Genomic DNA, 14803 nt, shown 5'->3' with positions numbered 1-14803 from the left:
GTATAACTATACTATAACTACAGTGCTTAAAACATTTCATAAATGTATCACCTTAAGAGATGATACACACATGCATGCAAAGATATCTTGCTCAAGCTAATATTTTACTTCCAAGGCTTTGTCTCCCAGCAACTGGAAGTATGAAAGAAGGCTTTGGCTCAGTTAAAAATGCTCACAAATTTCAAACCTGTAAGGTCAAAATCAATGAGCCTTTAAATCAAAGTACCTTTCTTTTTCAAAACATTTGTATTAAATGCAGACATTGAAAAAGTTAGAATATTGGCTTTGCAGGTTTCCGAAACAATGCAAGAAAAACTCCCCTAGGAGACCAACAAAATTAGCAGTCCCCTATTTTATCTATAAATCTCAACATGCCAAACAAATACTATATTTTAGCATCTGAGTATTTATTAATATTATAGAATATTAGCAAGGTAAATTCCCTAAAAATTTCATTATCAATTCAGGAATGGCATTTTTATGCTCTTGAATGTTCTTAAACCTTTAAATAACAATCCAATTTCAGTATTTCAAGATCCTCTAAGGCCTGGATGACTGGATTTTATTCTGCGCACCAACAACCCAAGCCAATCACTGAGACTATCTGCAAAACAAGAACACTTATTTCATATTGCAAAATTCCCACTGGCCCCTAGAGGTATCTAAGGCACTTTAAAACATCAACAGCAACAAGAAACTTCACCGAAATAATGACACTTTAATAAAGTATTTCTTGTCTTATGAGAAGTGAAGAACTTCTTGAAAATCAACCTAAATTCTAATGCCCTGGGGTAGGATCTCTAACCGATGGGTACAAGACCATAACTCTGCCTTAGAAAGGAATGTCCTGGGGTGAGTGTCCTGAAGAGATACAGCAATGATCTCAAAGGGACTGATGTTACCTGAAACAGCCACGGCCGGTATCATTTGTGACCCAGGCCACTCCCCGGGACAGCCAGTCTGGCCTTCACTTTCCTAAACAACGACCTGAATTAAAATGAGTAACCAAAGTATGCAATACTTGCTGGGGTAACAAGAAAAAACAAGTTTTCTTTCTTGATAATACACAGATAAGTGACAAAAGTGACTGACAGGCTTATTTTTTCATCCGTAGAATAAATTTCTTGGGCAAAGACAATTATTAGGTCAACTGTGCTTCTGGTCTATTTCCTGTAGTCTTGTAATTCAATAGGTTCAGCCACACAATCAACTGCCACCAAGTCCTACACACAAAGAGGGTCTTACCTGTGAGAAGTTCAGCCCACTCAACGGATGGCATTGCTCTTCCACCTTCTCCACTGCCCCCGTCTGTTTCCTCAGCCACTTGGCCTCCTGGGCAAGGTACAGGTCTAAGACAGGCACCCCACAGGACTTGATGTCCACTTCAGTCAGGGAGTTGACCATGAGCATCACCCAGACGGGCCTCTTCCGCTCCCAGTTGCCCGCGATGGCATTGAACAGGCAGTCTGCATAGAGACCCTTACCATGCTGGTCAGGTGTCATCCACGAGGGCTTGACGTACTCAAGGTGGCGCTTAAGGTGGCAGTAAATGTCCCTGGGGAGCACGTCCTGGAGGTTCTCACCTCGTGGCAGCATCTGACAGCTGGTGAGGGCCGAGATAGTGTAAGGGTCTGTGAGGTCCAGCTCAAAGTACACAATGCTGCTCTGCTGAAAAGCCTCCTTGGAGTTGTCCGGGATGAAGTCCCAAACCCAGGTGTACGGGACATGGATCATGCCAAAGAAGTAAGACGGAGGGTCTCGCTTTATGGTCCACAAGAAGGAATTCAACTCATTTTGCTAAAAGGAAAAGAGACAACATCAAGGCATGATATGGAGGGACAGGAACCTGAGAGGTAAACTAGAGAGACAAGTCACCCTGCAGGAGAAAAATGATCAAAATAGAGCTAAGACTTTTTTTTTTTTTTTTTTTTTTTTTTTGTGGTACGCGGGTCTCTCACTGTGGTGGCCTCTCCCATTGCGGAGCACAGGCTCTGGACGCGCAGGCTCAGCAGCCTGGTCCACGGGCCTAGCTGCTCCGTGGCATGTGGGATCTTCCCGGACCAGGGCACGAACCCGTGTTCCCTGAATCAGCAGGCGGACTCTCAACCACTGTGCCACCAGGGAAGCCCAAGCTAAGACTTTTGAGTCCAGGCAGATTCACCTACCAGGGGCAGGAGTCCTCAAAGCAGACTGACTTTCAGCATCCCTTCCCTTTTCTCATCGAAATGTTGATTAAAGATGAGAAAGCAATACAATCACCAGTTTTGAGTTTGCCCCATGCCTGCTCTAGCAACTGGACAGGAGTTAAAGAGGGGGTTCTCAAGGGACTACAAGGACGCACCTGGTACAGGTAAGGGCCACCTGAGGAGCCCACTGTTACCTCCCAGGCACACCTGGTGGTTTCTACTTCTTCAGATCTCAAATTCAACAACCCCAAAGGCAGAGTCTCTCAACTCTGGCTGCACATTTGGCATCACCTACAAGGCTTCTAGAAGTCCGATATCTGGGTCTCATCCCAGATCAATCACAATGGGATCTCTGGAGGTGAGATAAGAGGTGATATTTTTAAAGCTTCCCTGGTGACTCCAATGTGCAGCCAAGGTTGACTCCACAGTCCTAAGAAGCCCCTGATTGCACAGTTTGCCCCTGTCCCTTTAGGACATGCATTGTCCTGCATTTCTCTCTTACAAAAGCCTTCTGGCTCAGCAGCAGAGAACTGGATGGTTCCACGATCTCACCCAACAGTTTTATAGGCTGAGCACTGGTTACATCCTGAGGCCAAGCCACTTTGCCCTTTGGCCCTGAGTGTCTCTCAGTCTCAACAGCAGGCATTTATGAAACATCTGTTTATTAAGAGCTACTGTACAAAGAAGTGCACAGGGCAGCCCTCAAGGAGTTCAAGTGTAAAGGTCAGATATACGCATGGGGCGAGCCCCACATCAAGCAACCCAGAAATGTGAAAATCCATGTTTTATAGGAAAGAATATTTGGAATTCATTCTCTTTACAAAGGCTTCATTTCAGCAGCCTTTTAAGTAGCATGTTTTCCTGGATTGTGAGGTTTCAATTTACTGTCAGCTCTCATTATATATCATAGTTATGTTCTATAAAGTCACTGTGAACACTGAATTACCAGATACTGAACCACTGCTCCTAGGGGAAACACAGGGTTAGGTTCCTACGAGCCTCTGGTCACAACATTTTAGTCAACAGAGCAATACATAACCTTGTTTTATGTTTTATGTGTGCTTCTGTTGAAAAGCACCTTCTTTAGTATATTTTGTTGACTCGTGAACATTGAACTCATAGCCAACAACACCATAACTCATGCCTGCATGAAGCTCATCTAACTCATGTATTTTCTCCCTAAGGCACATCACTGCCCTCCTGTGCTTAGGAACACTAGACAGCACTTCATTCATTTTAAACAGTGAAATCACCTCCAAGAAGCACAAAAATGCAAAAAAAAAAAAGTGGCACTAAGTAAACTACAAAAAGTACACTTGTTTACTTGTTTCTAGTTCGAGGGGTGAAAAGACAAACCAGAGCACTGACTTATTCAACCTCCGCTGGGTGCCTGTGCATCCGGCCTCTCAACTTTTTCACAGTTCTGGGCACATTCACACGTGAAAGTGAAAGCACCACAAGCTTGGGGTTAACAATTTTAGCAAGTTGGCAAATTCACAAACATGAAATCTACAAATAATGAGGGTCAACTATATTTGCACTTCTGTGTCATTGTTTCAGCAGCAGCAACCTGGTCTGAAATGAAATATTACACAGAATCTCAAAATATAAGACTGATGAGGGTGGAGCTGGCTGAAGCAGGTGCCCTACTCTCTTCAGCCTGCTCTTCACCACCTGTCCCCCTGTCACCTTCACAAAAACACCATGGGACCACTCAGAGGAGAGCAGAGGCAGGGAAACACGTGGGCTGGGGTGACATAACAGCAGGGGGAGGTCAGGGGCCAACAAGCCCACAACTCTCCACAAAGGACTTTGGCTAAGCAGCCTCATTAGTGCTGGCCACAGGGGAACAGGCCTGGTGCCCCAGAAGGGACTTTTCCAAAGAAATTAGAAATCCTGATATTAAATAAAATCTTCCAATTGGGAAATGAGACCTCAATTTTCTCAAAACACCATGCACACCAGACGGAGCTTATCTCATTAGCCTCCAGCCTGTGACCTTGTTTTTTAAAGTATTCAAATTATAGCTCTGCTCACACACCCAGCTTTTCAAGAATGCACTAATTATGCTCAATTCTGCTTCTGTCTCAGCCACCCCACTGAGATTTATTTTTATTTATTTATTTATTTATTTTTGCCGTGCTACATGGCTTGGGGGATCTTAGTTACCCAACCAGGGATGGAACTCAGGTGGTGAAAGTCAGATAATAACCCCTATCATAAGTAATGGTAATAAACAAGTTAGACAAGTAAAATTTAAATGACTGAACAAATGAGAGAAAGAATATATTTTTTAAATAATGTTGAAAACCTGCTAACGGTTGAATTAGTATTAAGAGATAAATGGTGTACAGGGTCTCCAGCCAGTCCTCAGGCATCCTCTTAGGGAGTAATGAGAGTCCCCAGGGTTATTTAAATACTACTTCAAAAAGCCACATGGAAACTGTAGTCTACTGAAAACATGGTTGCCAAAGTCTAATTAAGCAATCAAATGTCTCAGTGTTGGTTAAAATTAGATCAAGCTGGTAGAAAAACACTGGTTAGACAGTAATCAAAAGCTGAGGTTGACAGTTATAGCTTTGGTTAATTTTAAATGGGTTACAGAATAATTACCTTTAAATGCAACTGGTTTGCTAGAGGTGGGCTTCCAAGCATAGGTTTAGTTTGTTTTATTTGTTCATTTTAGTGGGAAGAGTTGGTGATCACAGGGGTCCTGGATGATGATATGATTGGAGACCACTGACCTATACATCTGGTTACACAAGTTCCACACAATCTTCCAAAGGACTTCTACAGTTTCCAACTGGAGACATGGCAAATAGTTGAAATATTATTATTAAACACATGGGCACCTGATTCATTGTCATCTATCAGGAGACCATGATAGTAAACAAATATATTCCAAGAAAAACCAAACCCATACTGCAGGATCATAGCGTGGGGTTTGTGGGGAGTGGTGAGGGGGTGTTTCATTTTGGTTTGGCTTTGCTTTGTTTTTACCCAACACACTTAATGTCCCTAATGTCCCATCCTACCTCAAAACCCCTACACTTCTCTTCAGGAACAAAGTCTGTTCAATTACATGTATCCATTCTTAGTTTCTTATTTATTTTATTGTTGTCTTTTCAACCAGTATGAGTCTAGAAGTAGGGTTATTGTGTGATCTTTTCACTGAAAACTGCTCAGGTTTCTTTTATATATAATATTTTTCTAAGAACATTTCTTGGTTGATGATTTTTTTAAATATTTATTTATTTGGCTGCACCAGGTCTTAGTTGCAGGTCGCAGGCTCCTTAGTTTCGGCTCAATGGCTCCTTAGTTGTGGCATGCGAACTCTTAGTTGTGGCACGCATGTGGGATCTAGTTCCCTGACCAGGGATTGAACCCAGGCCCCCTGCATTGAGAGCGTGGAGTCTTAACCACTGTGCCAGCAGGGAAGTGTCTGCTCAGGTTTTTAAAAAAACAGTACTCATGTTCTGGCATCTAGCCATGCACTGACAGTAATGATGCTGAAAGCAGCTGGCTGATATTGACTGTTTGCTGTGTGCCAGGCACCATCCAAGCGTTGCACATGGATGGTTCTGCTGCATTTGTTCAACACTCATTTCTTTCCCACCTATCAATGCTGTGCCCACCAAGCACCAGGCACGGCTCCAGGCATGAGGCACTAGGAATACAGCAGTGAATGAAGTATGGTCTCTGCCTCCGGTATGTTAATGGTGACTGCTGAGAACACAGAAGCAGAAGGGGAACAGGAAGTACTGGTGGAGGAGGGATGTTGTCTTAAATAGGGTGACCAGGGAAGTCCCTGAATGTCCAGTAGGTCATTTAAGCCTTGCCATGAAGGAGGTAAGAGGTCAAAGTACAGGACTATCTGGGAGAAGAGCAATCCCTCCAAGAGGAGGTAACAGCAAGTGCAAAGACCCTGGGGCAGAAAGGCTCTCAATGAGTTGGAGGAGCAGGAAAGAGGCCAGCATGACTGCAGCTGGACAGCTCAAGAGGCAGGCAGGAGGCAAAGGTCAGAGAGGTCAACAAAGCCTGGCCGCACAGGGCCCCTGAGCTCCTGGAAGGGTGGAGGCTTTTATGCTGAGTAGGATGGAAGCTGGTGCAGGTTTTTAACGAGAAGTGAAATGAGCTGAGTTAATGTGTTGACAGGATCACTCTGGCAGCTGTGATGAACAGACTACTGAGAGATGAGGGCAGATGAAAGGTCAGTTAGGAAGTTACTGAAATGACCCAAGTGAGAGAACAGAGCAGTAGTGACAGACTTGATGAGAAGTGATCAGAGATGAGATTCTGCCTGTATTCTGGAAGCAAGAGCCAACAGGATTTGCTGACGAATCAGTTAATTAAAAGGATGAAGTTACCATCAACCCAGATGGAGAAGATGGGGTGGAGCAGGATTCGAGGGAAGGTCAGAAGTTTGGTGCTGGTCCTGCTGAGTTGAAATGTCAAGCAGACAGCCAAGTAGGGAGATCGAGTGGATAGGCGGATGCATGAGTCTGGAGTCTAGGAGAGATCTGGGCCCCAGATGAAAAAGAGGGTGTTGTCATCATTTCGATGTTATTTAAAGCCATAGGACTAGATGAGATCTCCAAGGGACTAAGTGCAAACAGGAGAGAATGGGTCTAGAAATGGTCCATCCTTGTGAAGTCCAGGGAAAGAAGAGAAGCCAGAAAAGAGAAGTGGCCAGCAAGGTAGCAGGGAAAATCCGAAGAGCAGGAAGCCCACTGAAGGAAGAGCTTTGGGGAGGAGACGGTAAGCCAGTGGGTTGGGTGTGGTTGATGGACTAAATAAGTCGAGGATCTGGACAACTGACCTCTGGATAGAGCGACACGGAGGTCGCTGGCGACCCAAACAAGAACGGTTTTCGCGGCATGGTGGGGGTGAACGCCTGCCCAATGCCCACATAGGAGAGATGGGGAAGAGAGGAAGAGGAAGGATACACACCTAAGTAAGACACTGGCAGTTTCCAGACGGAGACATCGAGGCCTTGAGAGGTTTATTATGCTACAGAAGGTCTCATAGCTGCTAAGTAGTGGGTCCAGGATTTGAAGCCAGGCAGGCTGGCTCCTGAGCCCCAGGTTTTAAACACCGTCTCAGGTGGCCTTAGCATGCAACAGACATCCCTCGCGATTCAGACTTACATCTTTTTCAATTCGTACTCTGCTAGGTGCACCATCGCCCGGGAGGACCACCTGACTCCACACCTAAAGAGGCTCTGTCCAGCTCCCCGTCTTGGGCCTCAGTGACCTACCCAGATGAACCCACACTGACATCTTTAACTCCTCAGGGGGCCATCCTTTCCCATTCTCTCTTTTTGGGATAACACAGCTTGGGGCTTGGGGGGCTGTTCCACTTTTATTTTTTTAAGCCAGGGGTTTTAAAGTGGTTTTAAAGAAATGATCCTTATCTTGTGGAGCTTCTTCAATACATGGAGTTCTGTTCTGACCCAGAAGGGCACCCTGTCTCCCACTCTGGCTACTGACACCTCTCTACCAGGCCCTTCTGAAAGGCGAGGCTTCAGGGCTTCTGATCAGGGAGCTCTTACCTTGCCTTTGCCCACAGGTGAGCGCCTAGGCTGCTGCACTGATCTTAGGGGTGCAGCTGCCCCTGCCTCACACCGACACCCTCAGGATAAGGGCTATTTGTCTCCATAAAAGAAAAACAAAATGGCTCTACCACCCCCCTTTCACTGTAATTGTGGCCCCTACATGCTACTAGAAGGAGCCATGTATCTTAACATTCTGATAATTTCAAAGGAAAAAAAAAAACTTAACACCATAACAGGTTTCTTTTAAAAGAAGAAGGCATGTCCATGGATGACAGAGACACACCACGTTCTGCGGACTGAATCACCTCACCGGAGATTTTAACACACATGTGTAATCCATACAATGAAACAAAGTAGCACAATGACAGCTTGTGTAATGTGGGCTAAATCCCTAAGCCACGGGCCCCCTCAGCTCTTCCCATCCAGCTCCTGGACCTGAGATAACTGCTCTTTTCCAAGAGGACCCTTCAGCAGACCAGCTGGAATGATATTAAAGTAAGTTGGCTTTAGTTTGCCCTTTTCATTCGACAAATATTTATTTAGCATCTACTATGGCCCGGCACTCTTGTATGCACTGGGGATGCCGCAGCAAACAAAAATTCCTACGCTTATGAAGATTGGGGGGTGGGCAATGAACAAACATTTTTATCAGATGGTGGTTAAGTGCTACACAGGAAAATAAAGTCGGAAAAGCAGATAGGAGGGCAGGGTAGCCGGGGAATGGGGGGGTGGGTGACATAATCTTTAATAGGTAATCAGGAAGGGTCTCACTGAGAGAATTTGAGCAAAGCCCAGATGGAAGTATGAGAGCAAGCATGTGGATATCTGGGTGAAGAAACAGCAAATGTGAAACAACGCTAGCAGGAATGGTAAGAACTCTCCAGAGTTGTGTTTGAGTGTTGATAAGGAACAGACTCAACCTGTGTGTTGCTCCGGGTAAAGCCTGCCTTGTCTGTGGCGGACTTTGGCTCAGAAGACCTCTCTAATGATTGACGAAAGTTGAAAACCAAGCCAGCTATCAAGCCACAGTCCTTCCAGAAAGCTACAAGAAGCTGCCACACCGGATGGGAGGCTGGATTCCACAGCCTCCCTCTACAATCTCAACACTCCAACCCCCTAGGGGACCCACCCACAGTGCCCTCTACAGCCTGCAGATCAAGCAGACAGCCCTGCCACTGACTGACCTTCTGACCTCCACACAGGACAAGGCAGTTTGCTCACAGAATAGAACATTGATTCTCAAAGTGTGGTCCAGGGACTTGTGAATGTCCCCAAGTCCCTTTCAAGCAGTCTGTAAGATCAGAGCTATTTTCATAATAATACAAAGATATTTTCCTCTTTCATTCTCTCACAAGTGTACAAACAGAATTTTCTAGAGGCTACAAGTCTCTAGATAACATCACCCTCCGACAGTCAATGGCATGTGTGCTTGTGTATTCTTGCGTTTTATTAATATTTCCGTTAATCGACACAAGTGTTTTACTATGAGACCAAAAAGTATGAGAACCGACAGATTAAAAGACCCACGAAGACAGATTCAACAGAAGGGAGAAACAGAGACCTTATCAAGACCCACTCAATAATATTATTACGAGTTGGTAATAGATTCGCAAAAGTGCAAGGCACTCTGCTTTCATATGAAAGGACGGACTTCTGCTTTGTATAACAAGCCCGCAGCTGCCACACCGCAGCAGAGTTTGGAACGATCCCTGGTGAGGATTTCCCTCTTCGACCTCCGCGCGTCCGCAGCCCAGGGCGCCCTAGGAACACAGTGCAGCTTCCCGGGCAGCCCTGTGCGCCAGGAACGGCTCAATGAGGTCACCTTCTCCCTTGCTGTGGTTAAGACGATGAATAAAATCACGGAGGAAAGTGGACGCGGCCCCGGATGCTGCGCAGGTGTCACCGAAAGTGGGCAGACCCTGAACTCCGGCACCCGGCGTCCGAGGGCGCTCAGTCTACGATCACCTTCCCCAGCGCCAGGGATCCACAGAGACTGGACCCACCGATGTAAACTCGCAAAAGTCAACTTCCACGGAGCTCAGAAGAGAGGGGCTTCAGACCTGCAGAAAATTCCGAGCGTAGGAAAATTGATCAGGAAATGGAAACGCTCTTCTCGAAAGAGGTTCAGCCCCGGGGACGCCAGACCTGCCGGGTTTCCGTTCGGCTTCTGCTCCTATAGGGCGGGGTGGACACGGGCAGGTCACTGGGGCTCTCTCACCTCGGCTCCCCTCACCCCAAAACGCTGATGCGAAGATCTAAGGAGGCGCCGGGCGCGTGAACGCTAGGCTGTCAGACCTGGTCTCTCCACCAACGCGCTCTGTAACCTGGAGCACAAAAGTCCCTCTCTGAGCCTCAGTTTCCCATATCAGTAAAACAAGGGGGATGGCTTCAGCTTCCCCCACATTCCTCCTAACTCAGGCACTGAATAGACGAAGGTTAAATCAAGCAGCTGCTGGGGGCTATTACCATTTCGAAACGAGAAGAAATGAAACGCTAGGGACGAGCAGGCAGAACAAACTTCAAAGTAAATGTGCCCAAGTCCCGGGCCCACTGGGTCTTCGCGGATTCGTCCCTCAAACGCCAGCGAAGCAGGCTGGCGAGACCCGGGAGACCCGGCCCGGGACTCCCTTCGGCTGACGAATGGCGAGGGCTGGGGGACAGGGTCTCGGGTGGCCGGAGTTCTGCGCCCCCGCCGGAAAGGGGAACCCGGGGGCTGGGCGGGAAGCGCGAGCTAGGAGGCTCCGCCGTGCAAGGTGGGAGCCCGGCCCGCTGAGTCGGCTCGGGGTCCGAGAGCACGGGGCTCAGTGCGGTTGGGAAGGTAACCACCCCCAGGAGGTGCCGGGAGGCCGCCGCGCCCGCGCCCGCTGCGCGCCTTACTTGGGCCTTGAGCTTGCAGTTGGCGGAGGCGGGCGCGCCGCGCGGAGGGGCTGCGATCGCGGGCAGCAGGCAGAGGGTCGGCAGCAGGAACCAGCTCCAGGGACTCATCCTCCTCTCGGTGGCTCCGAGGCCTGGGGTGCAGAGGGAAGGAGGGACCCAACAGTGGCCTCCCGGCTCGGCTAGCCGGCGGCCGCGGGGCTCCGTACTCGCCCGGCGCCCGCCATGGCGCGCCGGGCTCCAGGGGCCGAGGGCGCTCGCCCACTTCCCCGCGCCTCTCGCCCGCTCCCTCCGCGGTTAGCTCGACCGCCTCCGGGCGGGGCTCACCCCCAAGCCCCGAGGCGGCGGCCAAGTGAGGCAGAACCCCGACCCCGCCCAACCCCTCCGCCGCCCGTCTGCCCCGCGCGGAGGCAGCCGCGGGATCCGCGGCCCCGGTTCTCCCGCCCAAACCCTGCCCAGGCCGCCGGCCACCCCGTGAGCCAGAAGGGAAAAGTGAGGCTCCAGGACTGTCTTCTAAATTCAGCCGAAAATCATACTAGCTCCTGCCCTTACGTCTGCGTTCACGCTGCCAATTCTGAGGGTGGCTCCTGATGGAAAGAAATAGACCAAAGAAATAAATGAAAGGCTATTTTTAAAGGCATGTTCATGTAAACAAAGGCAATCGCAGGGAAGTTTTGTCTGTAAAAGAGGCGACTAGTCAGTGTGTGCATTCAGTTAAAACCCGGAACCACGAAAGCCGGCAGTCCACTAAGTGCCCTCTTAAGGGATTTGGGAGAGTAATAGGAAGGATTAACAGCGAACTTGAAGGATTACTGCAAAGATTAAATGACGACGTTTAGGACGCACATACTAGGTCTGCAAAGAGTGGTCGCTCTCTTTCCGCTCTAAACTCCCCAAGGGGTTTTTTACAGCAATGACCCTTCAGGAAGAAAAAGTTATAAAAGCAACTGGGTGTGCTCGGCCTCTCCCACCTCCCACCCAAGGCCTGGGTGCACTCCACCACCTCCCTGTACAGCCCAGACTCCTGCCCGATTAACTTCTGAGTGGTGTTTAACGGAGCATTTCGTAGGCAGGGTATCTTAATTGTTTTTAAGTCCCCGTCCATTTGGGGAATCTGATGTAAACTTTGGAGAATCTCGGGGGTGGGGGTGGGCGGCGATTTGCTCACAGTGGGAGGAGTTTTCTGAGCCTCTGGTGCCCATCAGCAGTACTTCCAGTTCAGAACCCCAGGTTTTTAAAAGGCAAGTTTTTCCAGCTTTCATTCAGGTTTTCCAGATGTGTGTGTGTGTGTGTGTGTGTGTGTGTGAGAGAGAGAGAGAGAGAGAGAGAGAGAGAGAGAAGGAGGGAGAGGGGGATTGAGAGAGAGATCTCCAACTTTTCCCTGTTCTAAATTCGAGTGAGGATTTGCTTTCTGGAGTTGACTCTCCCTCCTGTCTTGAAATGACTCCTTCCTTTCAGCCCGGCGGCAATCATTGGTCCCCAGCCGACCCAGAAGGCAGCCTGTCCGGGTTTTCAAGGTGCCAGCGTTACCAGCTACTGGCAAAAGAAGTTCTCTCTGGTTGTGAGATGGAAGCATCAAGAACTCAAAAGGAAGTAATGAACTATTATTTCATACTCTTTCCCCCACTCCAAATGAATTCTCATCCAATCAGCTGTGGCTAGAGGGAAGAGGGGGAGGAATACTGTGTCAGAAAACATGGCTGAACTTGTCAGTCTTCTTACTGTCTCTTTTCTGTTCCTTTGATTTCTACTCTTACCTTTATTATGTCCTTCCTTCTACTTACTTTGGATTTACTCTGCTCTTCTTTTTCTAGCTTCTTAAGGTGGAACCTTAGATCACTGACTTTTAAACTTTCTTCTTTTCTAATATAAATATTTACAACTATAAATTTCCCTCAAAGCACTGCTTTAGCTGCATCACACAGATTTTGAAAAGATTTATTTTCATTATTATTCTGTTGGGAGTACTTTCTAATTTCCCTGCTGATTTTTTTTTTCTTTGAACGTGGATAACTTAGCAGTATGTTACTTGACTTCCAAGTTATAGATTTTTCCTAGATATTTTGTTGTTACTGATTTCTAATCTAGCTCCATTATAATTATACTCTGTATAATTTCAAATATTTTAAATTTGCTGGGATTTATTTCAAGGCCCAGAATATAGTCAGACACTGAGTTTGGAATGCCTAGTATATGGATAACTTTGTTTGGTTCTCACATTTTTTAGGTGGAGCTTCCTGCCTTAGTCAGACCCATCATTAAGGAAGATGTATTCTATAAGACATTCAGTGTCCAAACATTCAGTAGAATCACATCCACCCTACATACATTGTCCCCTATCACTCCAGGGTGCTTCCCCAGACCTGGTGGCAGGCAGGTGGCAATGGCCTGGTCCTCACTTGCCTTCTAAAGACATCTAAGCTGAAAGTCTTCCTTGCTTCCCTTTCATGGTCAGAAAGGAGATGCTAAAGGTCCCTGTAGCCTCCTCTCTGCCTATCCACAGAGTTTCTGTATCAGGTTCACCTCCCCCACTTGAGTATTGTTCTTGGTCCATACCTCTCACATCCCACTGCCAAAGACCTGGATGTTTCTAATCCTTTCCCTCCTCCTTCTGTTTCTCCTTCACGTACAGTTGATACCCCAGAAATGCTCCTTCTGTCCACCTACTCTTAATTTCTTCCTTTGTGCCCCTACCAATGGCTTCCTGAATTTACACCAACCTGTGAGTCTTGGTCCCTTCATAGCAGTCACCTGAGGAAATCATGCCTTTGATATTTTTTTGCTCTTTCCCCAAAATCAGATCTTTCCTCAAAAGCAAAGCTTTCAGGATACACAGAGGATTTGCTGTGGCTTCTGCTGCACCTCTGTGCCTTTGCCCTGCCTGGCTTGGCCAGCCTGCAGCCATCCAAGTCCTGAGTCACTTACCGCACCGCAGGTTTCTCAAAATGGTCAAAACAGCTGCCTCCTGGTATTCATACTTTGGTTTAGCCCCCTGTCCTTGAGTGTGGGAGGGACCTGGGACTTGCTTCTAACCAATGGAATGTGGCAAGAGGGCTGGAATGTCCATGGAGTGCCAAGCTTGCTAGTCTCTCTCCATTGCTGCCTTTGAAAAAGAAGTTGCCATGAGTCCTACAGCCATGCAGAAATGAACTCTGCCAACAACCTGCAAGAGCTCAAAAACAGATCCTTCCCCAGTGGAGCCTCTGCTGAGAACCCAGTCCTGGGAAACACCTTGATCGCAGCCTTTTGGTACCCTAAGCAGAGGATCTGGTTAAGCTATGCCTGAACTCCTGACCCAGAGAAACTGCAAGATAATAAATGTGTGCTGTGTTAAGCCACTGAGTTAGAGGTGATTTGTTACACAACAGCCGAAAACAAATACACCAGGTGAAGCAGGGTGCCAAGGAATTCCCAGGAATTCCAACATGGTGCTCCACCATCAGGGTGTGTTTTCAAAGTGGGCGGCTGAAGATGGATTTCCTACACTTCTAGGTCTTCAGACTCCATGCATTCCTGGAAGGGGGCTAGAGTTTTGCCACACTCCCTTGGTCACCCAAGGTTGGCACCAGAATTTCTAAGTGAGAAAGGGTGGCAATCATCCCAAAGCTGCATTGGCTTAGTCAGTACACAGATCTTGAGAAGGAAGAAACATCCCCTGACAGCCAGAAACTGACCTGGCTCTATCCGTGAGGACTTGGTTGGCAATATCCACAGCCAGGTTGTGGTGTTCTCCTGCTGGACATAAATAATTCACAGAATATCAACATCTGCCAAGGCCACTCTGTGACTATGATGGATAAAGACAAAAACAAGACCACTCCATGATCATGTCACAACACAGACTAAACATGAACATTATCCAAACCACCGAAAGGACTAAACATCCCCTATCTTGACTAATGAGTGACTGCTGTTTCTTTACCAATCCCAGCTCTAGCCTCCACCATTCCCCCCACCTTATAGACAAGATGTATTAAGATGCTGTTATAGGCTGAACTGTGTCCCCACAAAATTCATATGTTGAAGCCCATACCCCTGTATCTCAGGAGGTGACTATATTTGAAGATAGGGTCGTTAAGAAATGATTATGTTAAATGAGGCTGTTATGGTGGGTCCTAATCTAATCTGACTGCTGTCCTTATAAGAAAAGGAAAATTGGACACACAATAGATTTGGACACACGGGCCCT

The 14803-nt window shown here is 47.4% G+C and overlaps 1 protein-coding gene across 9 annotated transcripts in view; it reads right to left on the bottom strand.

Annotated features, from left to right (window-relative positions):
* The window catches only part of TRABD2A (TraB domain containing 2A), a 57122-nt gene extending 43552 nt beyond the window's left edge, over positions 1-13570 (bottom strand). For 4 of the 9 annotated variants that reach the window (XR_009534324.1, XM_060117542.1, XM_060117543.1 and 1 more), the window contains exons 1-2: positions 10618-10895; positions 1246-1797 (exon numbers count right to left, since the gene is read on the bottom strand). Coding sequence is in view for 7 of the 9 variants with exons in the window: in XM_060117542.1 (XP_059973525.1) it covers positions 1246-1797; positions 10618-10725 (660 nt within the window). In the remaining 2 variants the exon portion in view is untranslated. Of the gene's footprint in view, positions 1-1245; positions 1798-9169; positions 9801-9958; positions 10065-10617; positions 10980-11166; positions 11202-11464; positions 11523-13539 lie in introns of those variants that run through there. The other 5 variants (XM_060117540.1, XM_060117539.1, XM_060117541.1 and 2 more) reach the window with 5 other exon arrangements.
* Between the last annotated feature and the right edge of the window lie 1233 nt (positions 13571-14803).

This window comes from Mesoplodon densirostris, chromosome 14, assembly GCF_025265405.1.
Source record: "Mesoplodon densirostris isolate mMesDen1 chromosome 14, mMesDen1 primary haplotype, whole genome shotgun sequence".
In the NCBI taxonomy this organism is placed as follows: Eukaryota; Metazoa; Chordata; class Mammalia; order Artiodactyla; family Ziphiidae; genus Mesoplodon; species Mesoplodon densirostris.
This window is presented reverse-complemented; position numbering and strand designations above follow the sequence as displayed.